The sequence below is a fragment of the Mus caroli genome, unplaced genomic scaffold (genome assembly GCF_978045245.1).
Source record: "Mus caroli unplaced genomic scaffold, Mus_caroli_1 scaffold_9, whole genome shotgun sequence".
Taxonomy (NCBI): domain Eukaryota; kingdom Metazoa; phylum Chordata; class Mammalia; order Rodentia; family Muridae; genus Mus; species Mus caroli.
This window is the reverse complement of record NW_028227264.1, coordinates 19,312,278-19,338,400: the sequence shown is the minus strand read 5'-3', so window position 1 is coordinate 19,338,400 and position 26,123 is coordinate 19,312,278. Positions and strand designations below refer to the sequence as shown.

Here is a 26,123-nt window from a genome sequence, read left to right as displayed (position 1 = left end):
CGGGAGCCTCAAGACCTAGAGCTCCCGAGAGAACAGCCTAGCAAGGGTCAGGTACGGAAACCCCAGGGAAAGACTCCAAACCAACTGAAACCCCTAGAGTTGACCGAAGGACCTCCAGAGCAGGCTGTAACTGGGAGGAAGCCTGCTGATGGTGGCAAGGGTCGCAAGCAGCTCTATTCCGTCATGGAAGAAAACGAACAAAGCCCCCAAAAGGAAAAGTACGGAAGGTTGCTTCAACACCTTCAGTGCGACCAAGATGTGAGGTCAGACCAACACAGGCCTCACCCAATCCTTACAAACACCTGGAAGATCAAAGGGGGCAAGTCAGGAGACAGTCGTGGATCAGAAAGAACCCAGAGCAATCGAGAACCATCTATTGTTGCTGCTCTAAAAGAATGACTTTCACCAGAGGAGGGAGAGAAGTGCTGCTCTGAGGAGAAATCTGTTACAGAGAAGAAAGATTGCATAAAGGGTGAAGGAAGAAGGGGGAACAGCTTGGAGCCTGATTTACCGGGAACACGGCGTCAGATCATCCTGGATAGTGGCAGAGGCAATAGCTTACTCCCCAACAAGGTGGCAGTACTTGTGGCAGAGAAAAAGCCTATTACAGACCAAGGATAGGGCAGAGAAATGGAACAAATCCTTGATATTACAGAGGACATGGAGAAGGAAATTGAGAATGCATTGGGTCCAGGACCTCAAGACGAAATCCTAAGTTCCAGATTCAAGTTGCAAATTACCAGAGGAGATATCCAGACCCTGAAGAACGGTCAGTGGCTCAATGATGAGGTCATCAATTTCTACATGAACCTTCTGGTTGAGAGAAATGAAAACCAAGGCTACCCGGCTCTGCATGTCTTTAGCACTTTCTTTTACCCCAAGCTAAAGCATAGCAGTTACAGTTCCGTGAAAAGATGGACTCGAGGCATCAACGTCTTTGAAAAAGAACTCATCTTGGTGCCTATTCACCAGAGGGTACATTGGAGCCTGGTGGTAATCGATTTAAGAAAAAGAAGTATTGTATACCTCGATTCCATGGGACAGACAGGGAAGTCTATCTGTGAGACCATCTTCCAATATTTACAAAAGGAGAGCAAGACACGCAGGAACATTGAGCTGGACCCTTTGGAGTGGAAGCAGTACAGTGTGACATCAGAGGAGATTCCTCTGCAACTGAATGGGAGTGACTGTGGAATGTTTACCTGTAAATATGCAGATTGCATCGCTAGGGACCAGCCTGTGACCTTTTCTCAGCAACACATGCCCACCTTCAGGAAGAGGATGGTCTGGGAAATCCTGCACAGTCAATTACTGTAACAACATCCACCTGGTTGCTATGGTCCCCATCCCTGTTCTTTTCCATCCCTGTTTCTAATATACCTCAGGGAGGATGAGTTGAAGAGATTTGAAACAGGTACTGAGCTGCCTGACTGGATGAAACCCACTCTCTTCAATATAGTCCTAACGTGGGATGTGGGACTGATGCCCTAATGCCATCTCTAGGATGCATGCAACTATTGCAAGCTTAGAAACTGCTGCTGCCAACCCACAGGAAACCACAGGTTGAAGAAAAACTGTTTTAATGCTGGAATTAGGCAATCAATTGTTGTTGTTTGTTTGTTTGTTTGTTTTGTGGTTTTTGCTTTGGTTTTGGTGTCTATTTGTGTTTTCTTTTTTTTCTTGTTTGTTTTTTATTGTGTCTTTGGTTTTGTCTTTTGTTTTTGATTGTTTGGATTTTTTTGTTTCTGTTTTTGCTTTTGTTTGTTGTTTTTGTTTGGGTTTTGGGGGTTTTTTTGTTCTTGCTTTTGTTTAGGTTTTGGTTTTTGGTTGTATTTTATTTGTGTTTTGGTTTTGTTTCTTATTCATTTGTTTTTTTTTTTTTCCTTTTGTTTGTGGTTTTGTTTTGGGGTTTCTTTTTGGTTTGTGTTTTCAGTTTTGTATTTTGTTTGTGTTTTTATTTTGTTGTTTTTTTCTTTGTTTGCGGTTTTGATTTTGTTAATTGTTTTCTTTTTCTGTTTGTTTGTTTGATGTATTTTTGTCTTTTTTGTGTTTTTGTTTGGTTTTGTCTTCCTGACCCTAACCCACTTACTGTTTTATTTTCTTCATTTTCAAACATTGGCCATTGTCAAATTCCAATCCTAGAGTCCTTTTTTGAACTATTTCTAAAAGGAATGTTCATCATGGTGCCATTTCCTGTTGAAGATCAGGAGGGACATCAGCAGGAAGCCACAGAAGCCCTTCACTAGCATCTCTATGTTAAATTGAATCAGGGGATAGTGGTGTGTTTTTTTTTTTTTTATGTTTTCATTTTTTTTAAACCTTGAAAATCGTTTGAGAAATGGAGTTGGGTTTCACAGACTGGTGCTGTTCGGCACCACTGTACTCTGCTGGACTTCTACAGGATGTAGAACTGCAGCCAAGCTACTGACTGGACTCCAGGACCAGTAAGAAAAGCACCAAGGTCATTTAAAGACTCATTCTTTCCCAGACCAGCCTTAGTTTCGGAAGTTGATTTGAAGTAACTATAATGGCAAAAGTCCATTTCTATCTCAGGTCTCATTGAATACAAACCCCAACTATTGCTGTACTGAATTATTTTTTGAAAAGTTCTATTCAATTTAATTTTTCACAAAGAGTTTTGGTATATATTAAGATGAAATTGAGATTTTTTCTCATTAGATTAATATTCCCACTGTGCATAATGGGGTATTTAGTATTTAGGTTTGAAACCCGCAGTTATCTAATAATTTCCATGTGATACTTTGTATTTAACTTTTCTACTCATTATCTTATGGTTTATGGTGTTTATGCAATTTTTACTTAATAAAATTTATTTAAACATTTCACATGATCTGGTGTCTCCTGTTTCTTTCATGGCATAGTAATAAAACCTGGTTTGTGAGGTGACCTGAGAAGCAGGTGTTGAGGGTGTGAGTCACCAGCTTAAGCCTTAGAAACATTGAGCACACCAGTGATTGTTACTCTGGTCTGGGCCTCTGCAGTGGAGTAGGAATGTTCCAGAGAGCATCTACTCCTTTACGTGGGTTGTAGAGGGAGAATATATGTGCAGCACAGTTGAGCAATGTGCAGGTGAGCTGTAGAGCGGGAGCAATGGAGAAACCTTTTGATGTCCATGGGGCCACTTGTCATTGAAGCTACTCTGTATTACTGTAAATGGGAAGTCAGGCAGGTCCACTCCTGACCCCTACCACAGACTGGGACTGAAATGGAATAGGAATCAGTATCTTCATAGTTTGGCCCAGAATGGGGGAGAAAAAAGTCTCAATTCTCTTTTGTCTATAGCACCTTTAGGATGTATAGAAAAGACAACACAGAGTTGGGGGAATGGATCAGTTGGCCAAGTACTTGCTAGTAAGTTTAAGGAACCAAGTTGCACCCAGGGCCCCATTAAGAGAAGCCATGATGGGTGGCTGTGAGCCGGAAGAGCCCAGGTCCGTTATGGCAGAGTGGTTTTCCATCTTATCTCTTTCCTCCTGCCCAACTCCTCCCTTGGGAATAGCTTTCTTCCTAATCAGCCATTCTTGCCTTTTCTGCAAGTAGAAGTCTGTAATGGATTCCTTGAGGACAGAAGATCCTCGAAATCCTCTGGAAGGTCTTCTGAACCTTGCTGTCATCCAATATCAGCAGTGTCTATTTTCAAATGCTTAATATGTTTGTGGAGAGATGGCTGACAAACCTGAAGCTAGGTGGTAGATGGGAGAGCTTACCCATGTATGATGTGTGAGTCCATGTTTTCAGTCCTCAGCACCTGAGGAAAAGGAAGACAAACAGAGTTTGGAAGGGTAATGAATGCATAGTAAAGGAAGTTTTTTCCATTGTCAAACTGCTAATTAATAAAAGCTACAATCTAAAATTTTATCATGAAATAAATACAACATATCAATAGACATACAATCTAATACATAAGCACTCAATAACAAAACGAAGTAAGGACACAAATGGGGGGAGGGCAGTCTCTAGAGTGATGGCTCATCAGTTAAGAACACTGACTGCTTTTCCAGAGGACATGGGTTCAATTTACAGCACCCGCAATATCACAGCTCTCTGTACCTCTAGTCCCAGGAGATCTGACACCCTCAGAAAGACATACATGCAGGAAAACACAAACCAATCAATGCTCATACAATAAAAATGAATTATAATTAAAAAAGGCTGATCATCATAAAATGTTTAGAAACCAGTCAGTTATCAAGAAAACACCAGAATAAATGTGTGTGTACAAAAAAACAGCAACCATGGCAGAGAGTTTTGAGCTAAAAATGAGAAAATTACAAAGACAAAGAACAAGAGCTTCTAAAGCAGAAAAGTGGATCAGAAATTACAAAGAAGAGAGAGTGGTATATTTAGTTCTGCTTAGAAACTTAAAATAAATGTGTACCTAAAGACAAGCACTAAGCCAGAAGTGGTGGCAAACACCTTTAGTCGCAGCAGATGTAGGCAAGTCAGAGTTTGAGGCCAGCCTGTTGTACAGAGTGAGTTTCAGGGCAACAAGAGCTATACAGAGAGACCCTGTCTTGAAAATTAAAAAAAACAATAACCCAAAAAACCCCAAAAGGCATGCAATTAAAATGCAAACAATATAAAAATTCATAGCAAATGTGACTAAAAAACCTCTATTGTCACATAGTGAGGATGTAGATCTCATAAAAGTCAGTAAAATGCTAAGACCTTCCCCTCCCCAAGACAACAAAAAACATACAATTGATGAGTAATATGTAAATAGTCTATAAGCATGAGAAAAGATAAACAAAACCAGAACAAAGCAAAGTTTTTCAACCTATACACAGACACGTGTTATCAAACACTTAAAACCAACTGTAGATTTATTTTCTGTGTAGAAGTGTTTTGGCTGCATGTATGTCTGTGTACCACGTGGATGACTGCTACCCTCACAAGTCAGAAGAGGGTGCTGGATCCCGTGGAACTGGAATTATGGGTAGCTGCCATCTGGTCCCCAGATTCTGGGAACCAAACCTGGTTCCTGTGCAAGAGCCACAAGTGATCTTAACTGTAGAGCCAACTCTCCAACACCTCCCTCCCATTTTTAAAACATTTTTAAAGAACGCACTTGAAAATGCTGAGCTAAGGGAATGGGGATTGAGCCTAGTGGTAGCATGCTTACCCAGCATGCATAGAGCCCTGGGATTGGTCCATAGCACACATGAACCAGGCATGGCTGTGCATTCCTAGAAATCCAGCCCTGGGGAGGCAGGGCCAGGGAGATCACAAGTTAAAGCAATCCTCAGGAACACGGAAGTCTGAAGCTAACCTGGGGTACATGTGTGTGCGTCTCCCTGAGTTTTCCATCGGCAACAATACTGCTATAGACCTGAATACTGCCCACAGATCCAAAGTCAGTAGTGCCAAGAGCTGGATGACACGAAGGATACTTTTACAGAAACCATCAATGGAACAACTGTGTTCTGAAGCCACAAAATAACTTAAATTGAGGTTATTTCTCATACCCTGTGTTGCCAATGCCATTAACACTCTTATTAGAGTACTAGCAGTGTCTAGTAGTTAAGATCCTGGCTATACCCCATGCCAAATGGCAGAGAAAGAACATCTGGATTGCTGGACTGAAGGACCTGACAGCTAAAAATCTGTTAGGGTATTCCAATAACCAAGAAACATCTGGAAATCTGCTGACATCTCTCTTCCCAGGATAAGTCCCTGAGAGCCTCTCCATCGAAACCAAAGACTGCAATGCTATTAATAGCCCTGTCTGTGCAAAACAGCACTGAGGCCTGGCAGCTTAAGAGACCCAGAGATGGGTACCTTTGGTGGGACAAAAAGCTGTTCCTTTAAAATGTCTGTGGATGTTTCACTCCACAGGGAGCATGTAGCAGACAGCCAAGCTCAGTAAGAAGATGAAGTTTCCAAACAGTGGTTGTATGCAGATGGCTCGGTTCCTTCACAGGACGACTCATCATGTTCATGTGGTGTGCCATTCGATGTATCTGGCCTTCAGTAAAGGCAATGCAGTCTTTGGAAGAGCAAAGTGGGCCTGCAAGAGAAGACATGATGTTACAGTTATGATTGGCATGCTTGAAGAAGCTTGGAGTCTCGGTGAGAAGCCAGACATGACAGCAATGAGTGGAGTCCCAGGACTGGGAGGCAGAGATATGGTCAGACAACCTAGTCAGTCAGTGAGCTACATGTTCAATGCACAAGACAAACAAACATACACTCAGGCCACACACATGAGATAAAAACAAATAAATCTTTAGGAGCAAAAATCAAGATGAAACGTCAAAGAGGGAAGAATTACATGTCTTGTAAAAGAGCTTACTTTAAATCAGGATATGGTGGCCTCTGCCTCTTATCACAGCACCCAGGACAAAACAACAAAACAGAGTGAAACAAAACCCAGGCTGTAGAGAAGGCCTAGCAGTTAAGGTCGCTTGCTGCTCTTCCAGAGGATCCTGGTTCAGTGCCCAGCACCTACATGCTCACTCACGACTGTCTTAACCCCAGCCCATGAGGATCTGATGCGCCCTTCCGGACTCTATGCATAAACACATAGAGCGAGAAAACACCAGAAACATTAAAAACACAAATAAATTAAAAAATATGAAACAGACTCAGAGGAGATGGCACAGCAGTATTCACCCTTAACTGTACATTTTTGTGCAGTTTTACTCCATGTAATGAAAATGTTCTACTGTGGATATCTATTCCTTTGCAATGAGGAACAACTATTAGAAAAACGACTCTGCAAATGACTTTTTATTATCTATCTTGTGCTTGGTCAATCAACTTTGCCAAAATATGATTTCCGCTCCCTGATTAGGACACAAACATGCTTTCAAATACAGAAAAGCGAGTACAATCTTCTGCTTGCTTACACAGATCAATACTCTCTGCAGTGCTCCCCCTGAGGATCTGCCAGTCACACTGTATGGGGTCCTTGGGAATAAAGCAAGGTCTGCAGCAGATCTTGCTGATGCAAACATGCCTTAAATGCTATGTTTACTGCAGCTGAGACACTAGGATATCGGAGGAGCCTGTCAAAAACCATTATGCAGCAGCTTTCCTTGAGATTTGTCCTGATTTAAAATCTGCCTGCTTTTAAAAATTCTTTTCCCTCTCAACATTGAAGTTAGATCTGGGTTCAAGGTTTGTACACTCTAACTCTCAAGCAGGAATAGCCTGAAAGGGATACACTCTGGCACCAGACATGCTTTGTCTACAAGGAATGTGCATACTCAGCTATGCCTTCATGAGAGTTTACGTTACCATCTGACATTGGGAACAATGTTATTGTATGTTCATTGAAATCAAAATACCAAACTGACATGAGATAGATTGATGCTGGTTAAAACAAGGGAAGAACTTGTAAGTCGACCAGAGGCTTATGAAGTTAGTATATTACAGTTAGACCAGAGGATGATGTAGTTAGCATGTCACAGTTAGACCAGAGGTTACTGCTGTTAGTATGGTACAGTCAGACCAGAGGCTGGTGCAGTTAGTATATTACACTTAGAGCAGAGGCTGTGGTACTTAGCATATTATAATCAGACCAGAGGCTACGGTAGTTAGCATATTATATTTAGATCAGAGCCTGGCGTTGTTAGTATATTATAGACAGACCAGAGGCTGTTGTATTTAGTATATTACTGTTAGATCAGAGGCTCGAATAGTTAGCACATTTCAGTTAGAAGAGAGGCTGGAATATTTAGTATATAACAGTTAGACCAAAGGCTTCTGTAGTTAAATATTACAGTTCAACCACTCAGACTTGCTGGGACCAGCAAGGCTGACCAAGGTGACTGTCAATCCTTCTCTGCTTTATTAAAATTCTATGTGCATATTATTCTTTGCCTTTACAATTTGCAGTTCCCAACATGCACCTGACACCATGGCACATCAGAATCCTGACACCATCAGTGTAGAAAAGGAAATTAAACCCTATTCTGGAAAATCCCAAACCCATCCCTGGATTTCCCATCTTGCCTCACTTAACTCACAATTTTCCCCATTAATGTTTTCCCATAAATTGAGCTTCCCAAAATCCTAAGATGCAACTCCTTCAGGAAACCTGAAACAGGCAGGGCAGAGGGAGATGCATACTTTTAATTCCAATACTTGGGAGACAGAGCAGGCAGGTCTCTATACATTCAAAGCCAGCCTGGTCTACAGAAAATTTCCAAGACAGCCAATGTTCCATGGAGAAGCTTAAAACAAAGTCCCTCACCAAAAAGAAACACGATCCACCCTTGGGGTGGGAACCTTTGTCCTATAACAGTCTTCACCCAAATTCCGTACTTTATCTCTGAAGTCTTTCTTTGATGGAGACAGGGAATACTGGAAAGAGATTTCTCCCTGGTTTCTAACTTTATGGCCTTCCCAGCCTACCCCACACATATACAATCTATGAAAAGTCACTGAAAGTACAAGGTGTAAATTGAAACAGTGAAAATAGCAATCTACAAAGGATACCCATTGCCTATTTTTATCTGAAATGTGTATTTTAGGGGATTTGACTGGTTTTTGTTTGAGACAGGGTGTGTTTATGTAGCCCTGGCTGTTCTGGAACAGTTATGTAGACCAGGCTGGCCTCTAACTCAGAGATCTGCCAGACTCTTTCTCCTGAGTGTGGGATTAAAGTCATGAACCATGACCACTCTGCTGAGTTTTTTCTTTAAAACATTGTGTATTTTTATTTCATATGCAATGATGTTTTGTCTGTGTGAGGGTGTCAGCTCCCCTGGAACTGCAGATATAGACAGCACTGACCTGCCATGTGAGTGCTGGGAATTGAACATGGATCCTCTGGAAGAGTAGCCAGGGTTCTTAACCCTTGAACCACTCTACAGCCCTGAAATGTATATACTTCATAATGGAATTACTGTAAACAGAGAACTGTCCATACATCAAAGCTGTGTTGGTTCATAAGTGATTATTGCTAGATAAAAGGAGCTGAAACAGACATCCAGCCTTCAGTGAGAAACAGAAAACCATCAGCTTGGTTACTGTGCCAACAGGCATGTATGCCCTCATCCTTCTCCTCAGGGAATCCAGCAAAGCTTACCCACTTCCAGTTGAACCCGGGTCCAGTTCCCAGCACTCACGTTCAGCACACATCCCGAAGCCTTAGGGCTCCCCACTCAGTTTGCACCTAAGGTACTCACAGTGAACCATTTTCTCTGGCCTGGTGTGGCCAGCAGGCTCTGTTACTATCCAATCATCTTGTGTGATTTCACTCTCTGCTGGAGCAGCCAGCAGCTCTTACTCTAGGGGATCTCCCAGCAATCTCCCAAGTACCACTTAGTTTGTGTTAGTATTTTGGTTGCAAAGTTATATATCTTCATTAAGTGGGCTTCCGCCGACTCTAGACATTCTAATTATATTTTATTCAACTTGATGATTCTTAGGCCATAGAATAACATCCTGTTATAACACTAGAGACTCTTGTTTGTTTCTATGTAACTCTGGCTGACTTGAGACTTGCTGGGATTGGCTTTGAACTTGCTGTGATCTTCCTGCTTCTGCTTCTGGCATGCTAGTGTTCCAGGACTACACTATAATACTGGTATTTTACAATAAAACTTGCCATAAAACAATTTAGTGGTTGAGAGTAAACTTTTTTTTTCAGGAAAAAGGAAAAAAATCCACAATAAGTACACTTCCCATAAAAAGAAACAATTGCTATATTATGAAATGTGTGTGTTTTGTTTTTCTTACACAGGGTCTCACTCTTCAGCCCTGGCTGGCCTGAAAGTTGCTATGTAGCTCAGAATTCACAGCGATTTTTGTGTCTTATTTTCCTTTTGAATGATGGGACTAAAGGCACATGCCATCAGGCACACCATAAAATATTCTGATTTTTATATGGGTGATAATTGAAATGGTTCATTTCAAATTAACATGTATTCCTATAATATTTCAAAATACAAGACATTGCAAAGTGGCTTAAATTAAAATCTTAGTGTTAGATCCTGAAATGTTATAGAAAATTTTTTTTTATAGAAATGACTACTACTTTTAGATTCAAAATGCTACTGAAGGAAGGAATATGTTAGCCTTGTAATTTCCTTCCTTCTATTCTTCTTTCCTTCCTTCCTTCTTTCCATTCTTCTGTCTTTGGATTTCTTTTATCATGAACTGACACCATGACTACTGTAACTCTTTAAAGGAAAACATTTCATTGGGACTGGCTTACAGTTCAGAGGTTTAATCCATTATCATCATGGCAGGAAGCATGGTGGTACGCAGACAGACATGATGCTGGGGAAAAAGCCAAGAGGTCTATATCTGCATCAGCAGGCCAGGGGAGAAGAGTACCACACTAGGCCTGGCTTTGAGCATCTTAAACCTCAGAGCCTGTCCCCAGTGACACATTTCCTCCAACAAGGCCACACTTCCTAATAGTGCTACTTGCTCCCTATGAGCCTATTTCTTTCAAATCAATGTTCATTCATCCTCTCTTTTCTTTCTTTCTTTCTTTCTTTCTTTCTTTCTTTCTTTCTTTCTTTCTTTGATACGGGTCTCTCTATGTACTCCAAGGTGTACTGAAACTTCCTATGTAGCCCAGGCTGGCCTCAACCTCATAGAAATCCCTTTTCCTTTGCCTCGTGTGTGCCAGGATTAAAGGTGACATGTCCAATGGTGCAACATTCGTAATGGACCAGTCAAGACTGAAACACCCACATTGGACACAATGAAAAAAAGGATTATTTTTCTAGAAAATAATTATTAACTGTGAACCCAACACTGCCTAGAGGACCTCAGGAAAAAAAGGAAAAAAAAAAAAGAAAAAAAAAAGGGTCTCAACTGAGTAATTAGTTGTATAAAGCTGGGCTGTGGGCATGTATCTGAGAGCTTGTCTTCATTATCTTAATTGATACAGGAGAGTTTAGCCCATTATGGGTGGCACTATTCCCTGGGCAGGTGGTCCTGGCCTGAACAAGGAAGCTAACTGAGCATGGCTGGAACATCTTTCCTCCACGGTTCTTCCCTCCAGGTTCCTTCCTTCTCTGACTTTATTTAAACATGAATGTGACCTAGACATGTAAGCCAAACGCACTTTTTCTTCCCTAGGCTGATGTTGGTCAGAGTGTTTTATCACAGCAACAGAAAGGAAACTAGGACATGTATGTTTAAGGAGAAGTTAGAATAAGGCAAATGTGAAATAGGTTATTAGGTTTCTTTGCAAGTTCAAAAAATAGAACTGACTTACTCTTTCTTTGAAGTAATTCTTCCATACCAAGTATAATATATAGCATATATTTAAACATACCCAGATAAACAATACCGAGGTTTAAAAACAAATTTTCAAGTACATCAATTTTTCTTCAGAGCTGGGACTGAATCCAGGACCTCACTGATGGGGGGGGGGAGCAAGCACTCTGCCAATTTACAATACCAGGAACAACAAAAAACCTTCCAGTCGTGAAAATGAAAATATAAAAAACAAAATATCAATTCTAGTGGAGGGTGAAGCACATTCTTCAAAGCAGAACATGATTATGATCAGCTGCTTCTAGCTGGTGATTTTCAAAGTAGAAACTGTGGCCCAACAAATCTTTGAGTCTCACTTTCACCTACCTAGGACATAGAGCGCCCCCTACTGGGAGTTCCTGACTGAATTCCAAAACTCACTTTTAATATATACTTGAGGAGTTTAACACCAATGTTTGAAACTTTCAGGGATTTTACAACTCATCGATGTATAGTTATTTGTTTCTTGGACCCATAAGATCATTTTTAACATATCCCATCAGAACCATCCTAGCCTCACCACAAACGTTAGGGCTTCCATATCTCTCTGCTTTTCCACTACTGCTCTGCAACATCTCATCATGCCTTCCATTCCCTCCCACCCTAGGTGAGTCTTGACCTGGGTGCTGAGAATGAAACCCAGGTCCTTTGCAAAAACAAGTGCTCTTAACCTCGGAGCCAACTCTCCATCAGCCTCCCACACTAGGAGTCGCACCTTCCAAATCTCACTTCAACTCAGACCCCCTGAGCCCCCGTGAGTTTCCGGAGCTCGGCTGGGTGGGTGGGAAGGTGGTGCCCTGGGTAGGGATTGATCCTTTTGCTCAGTTCCTGCCCGGAGGGTTGCGGAAACAGCACCCACAGATCCTCCCTTCCCAGCCATGGCCTAGAGCGACTAGCTTGGGCACTGGGCACAGACCGAGTCTGGCAGTTCTAAACCCCACCCCAAGCTGACCACTGTACCCCCGGGCTCCGCCTCTCACAGGTTGTTCAGTTCATCCCTCAGGTTGTTGCACCACTCACCAGCAACATACAGTCTGCCCCCAGACTGTCCTGTTGCTCCACACTCGGACTCCGCCTCTCACGCTCCAAGCCCCGCCCTCAATCTAATTGCTCTACTCCTGGACTCCACTTTCCGTGCTCCTAAGCCCCGCCTTCAGCCCAATTACCACAGACCCGGGCTCCGCCTTCATGGTTTCTAAGTTCTGCCCTCATAACTGTTGCTCCCCTCTGGGCTCCGCCTCTCGCGCACCAAGCCCCGCCCTCAGTCATTTTCTCCACATCCGGGCTCTGCCCTCTGGGCCCCTGAGCTCCGCCCTCAGCCTCTGGCTTCACACCGAGGCCCCGCCTCCCACGTGCGGGTGCTCCTCCCCCAGTGCTCACTGGTCCTTCCAGCAGTCCTCCTGTTGCATGGGACCAGCAGTGAACTTTACTGGGTAGGGGTGAGAAGCCAGTGGCTCCTGCAGCCATGATAAAACAGCACAGAAGTAGAGTCGCATTTCGGAGCGTCCACCCATAATGTGGCTTCTCGCACACGGAGCCCGTAGTCCAGGGGAGAGGAGGCCAGGGCGGCCCTGGACAGGTTATAGGTGCATGCAGATCAGCTGAGGAGACCCCTTCGTGCTCAGGAAGGCACTGTGAGCCACATGGAGCTGAACCCCTTTGCCAGACAGTAGAGTCTCCCCTGCCCCTCTGGGGAACTTTACCTGTCACCTCCTGAAGGATCGAACAGAGATTGTCCACTAAAGTGGCCTTAGGCACCATTTGTCTAGGGCACGCTGGTGGGCCTCAGAACTTAGTACTCTGGGCCATTGAGCTCTCCATGGAGAACAGGGAGCATCACTTTTATGTAGGGATTGTGCCTGGGGCTGTGGCATGGGCTGGAGCTGATGTCCACAGGCAGTGCCAGCAATATGCCAAATGCACCAAGCACCGAGGCAAAGCCACAAGGCTGCAGATGCCTTCTTTCAGGCAACTCAGCTTTGTGCTAAACCTCAATAGACTTTCTTTTGTCAGGACCAATCAAAGAGTGGAACACCAGCTATTCAAGGATGTAGATGAAAGTTGCTCCTGAAAACTAAGAGTTGTGTGAATCACATTTAGTCCCTGTCTCCAAAGGTTTATTAGGATAACCTAAAATGCCTTTGAGATGACAAACGTTAAGACTCATCATTTTACTTAGATTTGCCTCCTACCGTTATAATTTTAGGCTCCCTCATAGTCCAACTAACACTTTACTCTCTCGGTACTATTTTTTCATTAATTCATCAATATCATTTCATCTTGGCCAGGTTCTTTCAGCTCTTCCTTCCCTGCATGCACTTGGGTTTGCTGTAGACTCCACTCCCTTCAGTACCACAACAGGACTTCTTAATCCTTAGACGATGTACAGCCAAACAAGGTGACTAGCTGCCAGCCAGGAGAGCTTATTAAAAGATTTCATTTCTTCGCATCCAGGTAACTTACCCACGAAAACTAATTCTTCTTTTTTTTCTTCTTCTTCTTCTTCTTGAATTTTAATTATATGTATATTGGAGTTTTGACTGATATATGTCTACATGAACCTTTGGAGCCTTGGAACCCTTGAAACAGGAGTTACAGACATGAGCTGCCATGTGAGTGCTGGGAATTGAACCCAGGTCCTCTGGAAGACCAGCCAGTGCTCTTGAGTCATCTTTCCAGCCCCTGGAATATTTTTCAAGACATTTCTCCTCAGTGCCTTAAAGTCTAATAAAACTGTAAATTAAAAGTGTAACTCAAAGGGCATTTTTTCCCTTGAAGAAATGCTTATCGAATAAGGAAATCAATAGTCTGAAGGTAATTAAAATATTTTTAATTTATGCAAAAGAGGCTCATGTTTATGAAAGTTTTCATTTGCTGCATCTTAGTATTCAAGAAGTTCGGGAGAGGGCTGGCAAGATGGCTCAGTGGTTAAGAGCGCTGACTGTTCTTCTGAAGGTCCTGACTTCAAATCCCAGCAACCACAGGGTGGCTCACAACTATCTGTAATGAGATCTGATGCCCTCTTCTGGAGTCTCTGAAGACAGCTACAGTGTACTTACATATAATGAATAAATAAATCTTTAAAAAAGAAGAAGAAGAAGAAGAAGTTCTGGAGAATTTCAGATTTTCAAGATTAGGGACATTTAATCTTTTGGTTTTCTACTTTTTGTTTACTTTGGAGATTTTTGGTAGGATTACTTTCTAATACTTCCACATCTGGGGATGAGTGGTGTTGCAATATATTGCCTGTACCTGTCACTAACTCCAAGGCAGAAGCAATTCTCCAACCCCATCATATGCTGGAATTACAGAGTTGTGACTTCATATCTTGTACCTATATTTGATAAGACTTTGGATTTACAGTTTGACAGTGAGATGGGATAAGAATTTGAGGGCTGTCAAAACACACACACACACAAGAACTTAGAATTCTGGAGAGCAGAGTGTTATGGATTGAATTACGTTCCTTTAGAACTTATATGTTGGACTGGTATAGTGGCACATATCTGCAATGTCAGCACTTGGGAGATAGAGGTAGTAAAATTACAAATTCAAGACCATGCTTGATAGATACACACACACACAGTGAGTTTGAGGCCAGGCTTGGATACATGAAGCTTTGCTTCTAAATTAATTAAATTCTGCCTGCACATCTGCACCTCTGTTGAATATATTATTTATTTTATAAGAATCTCATGGTCTAGCACACAGAGGACTGTAAGCAATACTGATTGGTGAGTTTGGTGCAGTGAGAAAAGCCCCCACACAATCTGAGGGTCACTCATTGGTGGTTCCAATATTTCAGTTTCCTCTCCAAAAGATCTCTAGACTGTTGTCAGAAGCATGATGACTGCATGTCTCCCTCCTAAGGGATCTTGGGGCAAATTTCAAATGCTAAGCACAAGGCTTCATGAGTGTGGCCCCTACCACACACCCACACTGCAACCGGCCCTGCAGGCTCAGCCTGGATGAGAATTCGTGCACCTGTACATGAGGAGAGAGGAGTGGATTTTGGCTGCATATTCGAACTGGTATGATTTCTCAGTAGTTTTTAATGGCTCATATTGCTGATTGAGGAACATTTAAGGTCGGATGAGATATTTCTGAGAAGGGTTTGGAAAGGAAACACAGAGTTAGATATGTAGGAATTACTTAGGTGTTGCCGATCAAGCCTAGAAGAAACCCTGGCTTTGGAAGGAGGATATGCTCAATGGCTATGCCCCAGGAAAGGGCAGCTCAGCTTCCTGTCAGTACAGGGAGAACATTAGCAGTGAACCAAAGGCTCTATGTAGTCCATGACATCAGCAGTCCCTTCCTGAACATTCTATTGTGTCCTGGAGAGTTCTTAGCAACCTCTGTGATGTCACCAGTGTTGTAGTTACAACAAGGTGACTGAGATTTCTCAGTCAGAGACTGGACATTACAGTGATGACCATGCTTGCCCGACTTAGCAGACTTTTTCAGAGAGCCAATGTGGATGGGAGAGAGACCAGAGAGGGGAGGAAGGATGCTGGCCTTCCATCTGAGAGTAATGAAGGACGAAGGAGGTGGACTTGGCGAATGTGGAGTAAGTCCTGTGAAGTGGATGCTGAGCTTCCTGGGAGGGGTGGCCTGAGCTGGCCTTTCTAGTAATGTGGAACTGGAGACTCTGGTAGTGAAAAAATTTCCATGGTTATCATAATTCTTGAACATCATGGATTTCACATCAGTACTTTCTCCATCCTGTAAGGCAGGCGTTGGCAAGGTCAAACCTGTTATGCTATGAACTTCAAGTCTTACTTACACTGGGTATTGTGGGTGTTACATGGGGACAGAATGAGACCATCAGGAGTGACAGCGGGTTTAAGCTATGCCATTTTGGGGGAGGGAAATCCTGCACTTCAGTCCATGGCTTCTTTTAGCTCCTGTAGTTATCTGACATTAGTGCAGGGAGAGAATGGTGCCCCAGACCATGACCTCATGTTCTCAGAACTACTCTGACCTCCTGTTTGTGACAGTTCCTACATTACCTTCCTTTATCACCAATTGTGGGTGGAAGGCATTTCTATACTGTAAACAAAGAATTATCAGTTGATACACCCAGACAGAGGGGGATTCTATTGCTACTTCTGGGGTGTTTGGTGTTTCAGGAGGGGAAATGGATCATTGTGTTGACCATGTTCTCCCCCTGCATGGCTTTTTAAGCCAATTCCTTGGCTTAGAGTAACAGGTAGGATATCTGATCATCTCCAATACTCAAAGACTTTTGAATAGTGAATTTATCATCTGACTTGTGAAACCACAGGGCTCAGAGCTCTGAAGCCAAGTTGTACCCTGTGCAGTTGATAATCATCCTGGAGAAGACATCTCTGGTCCTCATAAGCATGTTTAGGGAGACTGAGGAAACATCTGGCTACTTACATCACCTGATCTCTCTAGAGTGATGGTAGAACTGAGATCCACTGAGAAGACATCTCATGCTGGGACCAATCTCTTGGTGGTGTCATTAGGTTACAGGCATGTTTTCCTTCTCTGTGGTCAGTCTACACTCTGCATTCTCATATCAGAGATTCTTGTATCCATCTACCTACAGTGGCCCACAGACAGACATCATCCCCTGTACCTGTCATAAGCAAGAAGCAGTTTGAGAAGGAAGAGGAGGAGCTGACCAAAGAGATCCAGCTCATTACCAAGGAGACAAAGGAGCTGAGAGATCGCCTGATTTACGTGACAGAGGGATCCATGAACAAGATGTATGTATACATTGCTCCAAAACCTGTGCTGTCAGTCTGGGGTCTGCAATGCCTCCCTTATTTTATGCTTTTAAAGGGGTGGGTTCTAGGAAGCTCTACCACCAGAACATAACTGGGCCCCACTTCCTGCCCCTAAATACTTCTTACAGGAGAGGCAGCACCTGAAGTTTTGTCAGGAGTGAGAAGGGAAATAGGCTCTTCTGCTCCCGCTACTTGAAAAGAGGAACTTGGAGTCTGAGTGAAGAACTCAGGACAGAGGCAGTGATGAGTCCCTAGAGTTCATTTGGGAAGCCTTTGACAGGAGGTTGCTAGGGGATGGGAATTTGTAGTTGTGTTTTTACTTGTCTGGCAGGTGACTGAATGCTGGAACCTCCAGGTAGCAGCTGGAGGGGCCTGGTCCCACATGGTTTTTCTCAGTGCTTGATTAAAATGCCTGAGGTTCATGCCTGTTCCTCTTTGTCTGTGTGCCTTATACTCTGAGGCAGTAATGTTGCATACATTTCTTCTACCTCTCATTGTGTTCTCTTTGTCTCTGTCTCTGTCTCTCTCTCCCATTCTCTCACTCTTTGTTTCTCCATCTTGTGTACAGGTCTAAGTCTGTGAGTCTGTGTGCGTGCACAGGTACAGTCCTGTGAATACGTTTTGTATGTTTTTATTTCTCTCCACAATTTGGAATCTAGGGGTAGGTGTTTTGGCCTGAGGATTTACCTGCCTAACAGTTTCCAAGTAATGTGGGTCCTGAGGTCTGGTAGTCCCCACTTTAGATAGCATTGCACTTTGACTATGTGGTCACAACTGTGCATATATTTTTATCCCTTGGGCAGATTATAAATCTGTGGTGATGTCTGGTCTCATCTCCAGAATTATGTGTAATATCTGCCTCTACAGTATTAGTTATCCAGGATTCAGAATCTCCCTTTTATGAAAACAGGGGAAATACAATCACAGGTGTCTGGTGGGCAAAGACTTGTAGCCTATGCTCCCGAGAGCATAACTGGTTAGTTTGCCCTTCCAGCCCTACTGAGTAACACAGGGAGCCAGGGCACCCTCCATCTGGATGCCTAGTGTACTGGCTAGTTTTGTGTGAACTTGACACAGCTGGAGTTATTCCAAAGAAAGGAGCTTCAGTTGAGGAAATGCCTCCATGCGATCCAGCTGTAAGGCATTTTCTCAATTAGTAATAAAGGGGGAAAGGCCCCTTGTGGGTGGTGCCATCTCTGGGCTCGTAGTCTTGGTTCTATAAGAGAGCAGGCTGAGCAAGCCAGTAAAGAACATCCTTCCATGGCCTCTGCATCAGCTCCTGCTCCCTGACCTGCTTCAGTTCCAGTCCTGACTTCTTTCAGTGATGAACAGCAATGTGGAAATGTAAGCTGAATAAACCCTTTCCTCCCCAAGTGCTTCTTGGTCATGATGTTTGTGCAGGAATAGAAACCCTGACTAAGACACCTAGCTTCTGGTGTTCTGGGGCCAGGATAGCAAGTTCCCCAAGGTTAAGAAAATCCCAGCATTTAGAATGCAGAGTGTGCTTTCCATGGCTGCAGTAGTCCAGGACCCGGCCTGAGTTCATGTGTTACTAAAAGCCTAAGTTCATAGAGTTCTGTCTTCCTGGGGCCAGGCCCTACCACAGGCAAAATCCTCTTTATGAACAAATGAAGTTAAAGGAGAAGGAGATCGTGACATTTCTACACAAATTAGAGATGGAGACCATGGAGCCACGAGAGAACTTCCAGGAGCTGGAGAAGGAGATAAATTTCTATCGGTAAGTTCTTGTCAGGGAGGCCAACACTAGTGAAATGGCCATTTCTACCTTCCTTTGTTTCTGGACTGGAGAGTCTGCAGGTCTGGCTCTATCCTTTCTGCTTTTTAGCCATCAGTGTGCCTTGGATCTTTTGGACTCAGTTTTCCTAGGTCTCTAAGAGACTGTTACCACTGCCAGTGTTCTCTAGGCATCCTCAGGAGCCTCTAGATAGACAAGTGATTCAGATCATGAAAAGGTTATTATGCTGTCCTGGGCCTCTGGGGCTCAGGCAGCGATTTACAGAGCTGAGCGAGATGTAAAACAAGGATAGAGCGCCCTCCCTTTGGTTCTACTGACTACCCTGATTGCATTGGCACCCTAATTGGTGTTGCCCCAATGCGTGGGCTGTCGTGGGTACATGGAGATCCCTCTTCCTTTGGAGAGACATGGACCCTTATTGGTGTTTGGGCTGCAGCAATAATTTCTTTTTCCCTGAAATGGCTGTTTGCTGTTTGTGCAGCTGTCATAGATGTATTGAGGTGGACTGTATTAGGTCTTCATGGGAGCCAGGGTACAGGTCAGGTTAATGGGACCTGTAAGTAGAAATGAGAGGAGGAGGCTGCAGGATCTTATCATGCAGAGTGTGTTTCCAGTAACCTGTCCAGCCGGCTCCTGATGGAGAAGAATCTTATAAAGAAGAATTTGGTGATATTGCAGCAGGACAGCAAGGAAGTACAGGCTGATTGGGCCATCATCCATCAATATTTAGTGGCCTTGAACCTGAGTGGTAAAGACGAACAGGAGAAGAACAGCAACCTTGAGACTCAAGAATATCAGGTAGGGACACACAATTCGGTCAGTCTATGACCGTCTGATACCATTGGCACATTAGTTCCTTCTTTGTTCCCTCCACCACCTTTCTAATCCATGTTCCCAAGCAGCCACCCTCCCCATGGAATGTATCTGTTCATTGCTCTGTCTTCACATAAGTATTCTGGGAAGTTAGCCTCTTGTGAGACACTGAATTAGCCTCTTTTGAGACACCATTACCACTGGCAAGTGTACCTTTCAACTCTGCTTTAATCTGCAGTCAACTAAGGGTGACAGGTGAATAACATGTCACATTCTTGCATGTCCTCATGATAGGTGGAATGCTATGCAGAGGTTTGAGTGAGGTCTGGGTCCTTAGACAGGAGACAGGCAGACGTCATATGACATCCCAGGTTCATACACCTTGGAGGGATTAGAGCCAATTACAAATGTCAAATGAGTGCTTCTCATTATCATTGATCTGGGTGTCATGTGCCCTTCTCCATTCTTCCTGTAATCCATTGAGGTCTCTTCCTTTGCCATGTTCTTGGTTGGAACTGATAGAAGCCTGAGTTGATCTTTGTCAGTCCATGTTTTTGTGACTGTTGTTGAATACTTTGCCTGTCTTCAGATTTAACATCAATAATTTCAGTTAAAATATTAATGTTGACTGTCAAGTACAGGTGAGGTGGTGGGAGGCAGCAGCCTCACAGCTGACATGCTGTCTTAGTAACTGCCTTCCTCTCCCAGGTCTCAGAAACTGCAAGAGAGCTGGGATTGGCCACAGCAGAAGAAGAGAGCATCTTGCAGAATGAGTTGCCACACCAGGAGGCCCCTACTGAACACCGTCCCCAGCATCCACAAACTTCCTTGGATGAATCTTCTTCCATATAATTCATTTTCTTAGGGTGAATAGGCCTTTTCTACGAAGCAATGGCTGATTCAGGGTGTTGTTCCCTTTTCTCTTCAGACAACTCCTCTAGGCAGAGAACTGAGGCAACTGCACTGCCACCAAGTGTCCAAGAGGAGTAACAGGCTGTAGGTCTGTGCTGCTAAAAGTGCAGAAAGAGAAAGCAGCTGCACAATCATTTTCTATTAAGAGTTTTGGTTAGAGTTTTGCTTTTTGTTTGAGTTGTTGCAATGTTATTTAGAAGTTATGTGTTCTTGTTCTTGTTTTGCCTTTTTTGTTTTTACTTTTAACTCTATATTAATTGAACTTTTATAACCTGTTTTTGAAATTTTCTATTTCTTATGAATAAAAATTGATTTGCAAGTAGTGACTCTTGAGACCATCTTCCTTATTCAGGTGTTCTGTCCCCTGCTGCAGACCTAGAATTCACAGCCAGAGATGGATCTCTGTAAGTTCCAGGCAGCCAGGGCTACATAGTAAAGTCATAGCCACCTAGGGGTATACGAGGTGATGGATGATCTTTTGTGTGTGGATAATGTCGTTTACCCCATGAACACACACTTTATGATGTAATCACTGCCATACTGTATCCATGCTTTCATAAATTCTCGTACTCCTAACATATAGTACTCTGTAACACACATTCATTCATGACCCTGTGGACCAGATACTGAGTAATATACTGTCATTAATGTAAAGCTGCTGAAATAAAAATATTCACAAAGGAATATAAAATAAATGAGGAAGGCCAGAGCCATGTGCCTCAGTTTTGCTTGCAATACAGCATCAGTGACAACCACACAGCAGATATAATGAGCTTCCAAGTCATACTGGGAAATAGCTTTTGATAGATGCTGCTGTCCTTGACCATAAACTTGCTGTGTTTTGTTGTTGCTGATTAGACTTATGTTTAACATTTATGTGAATGGGTGTTTTTCCTACTCAATGTCCTACTGTATGGGGCTCCTCCTTAGGGCAGTTCCCTCAGAGGCCAGAAGAAGGAATCACAGCAATTACTGCAGATGACTGTTAGGCACCATGTGGATCTTCTAGAGAGTAGCAGATGCTCTAACCTGTGAGGCATCCCCACACCACCTGCAGTTGGCTTTTGTCCTTCCAGTGCACATGCTGTATTAGGTGGACAGGATCAAGGCCAATTGAGTGGAGAAATCTCAGGAGACTATAGGTACAGTGCCTGACCTGTGCATGCTCATTGTCCTAGACTGCCAGGCATGTATGCAGGGATCTGATGTTACCACTCTAGTTCTGTGTTCAGGATATTGCCTCGGTATCTTTTATTTTCAATTTTAGAGCAGATCTTCCCCTCTCATATAGGATGACAATGTAGATTAGGCACTTCTGTAAAATTTAGAATTGAGATTAGCTTCCTAGAAGCTTGATTGGGAAAAAGAATCCCTCTTGATAGCATGAAATGTATCTATTGTTTCTTTTTAATCAGATATTTTTTTATTTACATTTCAAGTGTTATCCCCTTTCCTGGTTTCCCCTCTGAAAACTTCCTATCTACTCCCCTCTCCCCTTGCTCACCAACCATTCCACTCTGGCTTCCTAGCCTGGGAATTCCCCTACACAGGGCCAAGGCCTTTCCTCCCATTGATGACCAACAAAGCCACCATCTATTACTCATGCAGCTGGAACCATGAGTCCCACTGTACTCTGATTGGTGGTTTAGTCTCTGGGAGCTCTGGGGTACTGGCTAATTCATATTGCTGTTCCTCCTATGGGGTTGCAAACAATATCAGCTCCTTGGGTGTTTTTTTTTAGCTCCTCAATTGGGGTGTTGTGCTCAGTCTAATGGTTGACTGAGAGCATCCACCTCTGTATTTGTCAGTCACTGACAGAGCCTCTCAGGACACACACACACGAGAGAGAGAGAGAGAGAGACAGACAGACAGACAGACAGACAGACAGACAGACAGACAGGGAACATAAATACAAATATAGAGCTTATGAAATTCCTTGATTTACATGATCAGTTGATGAGCTGATGACATGGGTGAGCAGGTGTTCATCATTGCTATCAAGCCTAGAAACCTGAATTGTTTTCCTTGGCATGCACATAGTAGAGAGAACGATCCTCCCACAAAGTCCTATGGTCTTCACGTTTGTGTGTGTATGTGCATCTGTGAACCCATAGTATTTCTTTACAAACTGACATTGAGGACCATAGTGAAATCTAATGTGGAGGAATCCTGCAGCTTGCTATTAGTATTGTCTCATGGCTCCTTGCAGGTTACACTGACATGGTGGACTGCTTCAACATACCCTGAAACCTGCCAGTGTAGATGTTCCCCGTGAGACCGTGGTGTACATCACCACCATGGAGATGAGCAATGTTCTGATGTATTGCATTCTGCAGTTCCTAATGTGAGACAAAGCCTCATCTCATGGAGAGGTAGGTAGGATTCACTGTCAGGGAATAAAGGCTGAATTCAGTCAATTTGATACAAGAGAACAGTACAAAGAATCTGTGAAAGCAATATCCTGTTCTTTGAGACAATCAACAAGGTAGACAAATACTTAGCCAAATTAACTGAAAGGTAGAGAGACAATACCCAAAATAGCAAAATCAGAAATGAAGCAGGAGAGATAACAATGGGCACTGAGTAAATCCAAAGAATCATTAGGTCTTACTGCAGAAGCCTGTAATGCAAAACATAGCAAAATCCAAATGAAATGGGTGACTTATGGACAGCTATCGATTATCAAAGTTAAATAAAGATCTGGTAAAGTAACTAACAGTCCTATAACCCATAAGGAAATAGAAACAGTCATCAAAAGTCTTCCACTCCAACAAAGCCCAGGCCCAGAAGGTTTTAGTGCAGATTCTACCAGACATTCAAAAAAGACTTAGTGCAATACTCCTCAAATTATTCACAAAGTAGAAACCGAAGAAAGATAGCTAAACTCATCCTATGAGGTCATAGTCACCCTGACACAGAAACCACACAAAGACTCAACAAAGAGGAATTCAGTCCAATTTCTCTTTTTTAACCTCTCCATGCAAATTTACTTACCTTTATAATAAGGAAGAATATGTCTTCCTTTGTATTTAAAATTATGAAATTAGATACTGATATAGGACACATGGTAATTGGGTTCATAAGAAGTGATGTATAATAGAGAGGAACATGCTCATGGATTTGGAACCAGTCACAACTATGATGTGTACTGGTTATTGAAAATTAATATCAGAGTGACATAGTTGTATGTCTCTAGAAAGGTGACTGGTGGGTGACACTGATCCTAAAATGCCTCCTGTATTTTAGCCTATTCAGAAAAACATAGGAACAAAGAAAATATTGGGGTACATCCAGGAAACAGGTGTGGAAGCCATTAAATATTCCCAGAGGAAAAGTTTCAACCAGTTGCTAAAAGTTTTTTACCAGGTGGGATGAAGGATATCCTTTCAAATACAAGTGGTGTGAAGTGGGTGAGCGAAAGCTTTACCTATTCACTCTCTTTCCACTTTCTGTCTACTTTGGGGTTACTCAAATAATCCCGAAACCTTTCCACCAAAATGTGCATTTCTACAGGGGCAGAGATTGGAAACCGAGCTATGAAAAGACATGCAGAGTTCAGTTAAGGGCCTCTCTTGAGTGGAGGAAAACAGGAAAGTCTAGGGGAGCAGATAAGTTATTTTTCAGGGCCTGAGGATATAAAACCCCAGGTGTCGTGGGAGAGAACAGAATACTTTGGTGGTATCCCAGCTGGAAAGAGATGGTGTGTGCAAATCAGGATAAGAGCAAGAAGGTTAGTGACATAGAAAGATGTTCTACAGAAAGGTGTTAATTGAGGGAAACTACTACTGCCCTGGAGGTCGCAGAAGCAGAGCTGTTCCTTTTTTTTTATTAGATATTTTCTTTATTTACATTTCAAATGTTATCTCCTTTCCCCGTCTCCCCTCTGAAAAGCCCCTATCCCACTCTGCCATCCCCTGCTCACCAACTCACCCACTCCCACTTCCCTGTCCTGTTATTCCCCTACACTGGGGCATCGAGCTTTCACAGGACCAAGGGCCTCTCCTCCCATTGATGTCCAACAAAGTCATCCTCTATTTCATGTGTGACTGGAGCCACTGTTCCCTCCAAGTGTACTCTTTGGTTCACGGTTTAGTTCCTGGGACATCATGGAGTAGTATTTATATTGTTGTTCCTCCTATGGAGCCGCAAACCACTTCAGCTTCTTTGGTCCTCTCTCTAACTCCTCCTTTGTGACCTTGTGCTCATTCTAATGATTGGGGACAAGCATCCACCTCTGTATTTGTCAGGCAGTGGTAGAACCTCTCAGGAGACTGCTATACAGACAAGGAGGGATACTCATAAAGGTAAAATCTTCCAAGATGAACTATCAATTCTGAATGTCTATGCTCCAAATGCAAGGGCATCCACATTCATGGAAGAAACTTTACTAAAGCTCAAAGGAGAAACATGCTGAGAAAGAAATCAGGGAAAGAACACCTTTCATAATAGTCACAAATAATATAAAATACCTCGGTGTGACTCTAACCAAGTAAGTGAAAGATCTGTATGATAAGAACTTCAAGTCTCTGAAGAAAGAAATTGAAGAAGATCTCAGAAGATGGAAAGATCTCCCATGCTCATGGATTGGCAGGATTAATATAATAAAAATGGCTACATTGAGGATGTCATGTTCTTGTGGTGTCCTTTATCTCTTGTCTTCTCCAATCCTTCCTCCACCTTCTCCACAGGACTCCCGAGCTCCACCTAATGTTTGGCTGTGGGACTGCATTTGTTCCTATCAGTTCCTGGATGAAGACTCTGTGATCTCTTTCACATGATTGTGCTAGGCTCTGGTTCCTGCGTATCCTGCAAACTGTAGATCTGAGGTTTTGTGGTAGGGTCCAATCCCTCCATTTGAGATCTTGCCTGGTTACAGAGGATGTCCAGTTCAGCCTCTGTGTCCCTCATTACAAGTCCCTGCCAGTATGACCCTTACAGATTGTATGGAATTTCCATTGCATTACATTTCTATCTCATCCCTGAAATGTCCGCCAATTTCAGTTGTCCCTCCCAATACTCTCCCTCCACACTCTCTACCAGATCACTCCCGTTCCCATCCGCAGCCACGCCCAGTCTGCCATCGAAATCTATTCTATTTCTTCTTCCCAGGAAGATCCTTGTGCCCCCGCCAATACCCCCCCCCCATCCCCTTAAGCCTTCCTTGTTACTTAGCCTCTCTCAGTCTGTGGATTATAGCATGATTATCCTTTACAGCTAATATCCACATAGGAGGAACCACAATATCAACCAACCAGACCCCCCCAGAGCTCCCAGGGGGTGAAACCACCAACCAAAGCATACACCTGGAGCAACCCATGGCTCCAGCCGCATATGTAGCAGAGGATAGTCATGGCTGGCATCGATAGGAGGAGAGGCCCTTGGTCCTGAGAAGGCTCTTTGCCCCAGTGTAGGGGAATGCCAGGGCGGTGAGTTGGGAGTTGGAAAGTATGAGGGGGAACACCCTCATAGAAGCAGGGAGAGGGGGATGAGATTGGGGGGGTGTGGAGGGGTAACTGAAAAATGAAATAACATTTGAAATGTAAAGATGTAAAATATCCAATAAAAAGAAAAGAAAAAGGGTGAGTAAGAGAGAGAATATAGGATAGAGGGGGATGGCAATGGGTCAAAGTATCAGACATCAGACA

General features: G+C 43.2%; 1 protein-coding gene, 1 long non-coding RNA gene and 1 pseudogene across 2 annotated transcripts; 2 read left to right on the top strand and 1 right to left on the bottom strand.

The window, feature by feature from the left end:
* Window positions 1–247: 247 nt before the first annotated feature.
* Window positions 248–1,494, top strand: LOC110296692 (sentrin-specific protease 2 pseudogene; annotated as a pseudogene).
* A 1,648-nt stretch (window positions 1,495–3,142) lies between these two features.
* LOC147002575 (uncharacterized) lies at window positions 3,143–12,450 on the bottom strand. The gene is made up of 3 exons (XR_015048517.1): window positions 12,265–12,450; window positions 5,800–6,028; window positions 3,143–3,769 (listed from the first exon to the last, which is right to left on the bottom strand). It is a non-coding gene; the product is annotated as an uncharacterized LOC147002575 (long non-coding RNA).
* A 3,222-nt stretch (window positions 12,451–15,672) lies between these two features.
* Window positions 15,673–20,433, top strand: LOC147002574 (disks large homolog 5-like). The gene is made up of 5 exons (XM_085843337.1): window positions 15,673–15,811; window positions 16,817–16,976; window positions 18,592–18,735; window positions 19,368–19,551; window positions 20,275–20,433. Exons 1-5 carry the CDS (start codon window positions 15,673–15,675, stop codon window positions 20,416–20,418), a joined length of 771 nt encoding a protein of 256 aa, XP_085699463.1. The 3' UTR covers window positions 20,419–20,433.
* The last annotated feature ends 5,690 nt before the right edge of the window (window positions 20,434–26,123 follow it).

What these genes read in the sequence shown, in the direction of transcription:
- LOC147002574 (XM_085843337.1), top strand. Translation starts at nt 15,673, where the DNA reads ATGACCATGCTTGCCCGACTTAGCAGACTTTTTCAGAGAGCCAATGTG. An exon ending in AAGGAGATAAATTTCTATCG is followed by an intron (nt 18,736 to 19,367) that starts GTAAGTTCTTGT and finishes GTGTGTTTCCAG; the next exon opens with TAACCTGTCCAGCCGGCTCC. An exon ending in TTGAGACTCAAGAATATCAG is followed by an intron (nt 19,552 to 20,274) that starts GTAGGGACACAC and finishes TTCCTCTCCCAG; the next exon opens with GTCTCAGAAACTGCAAGAGA.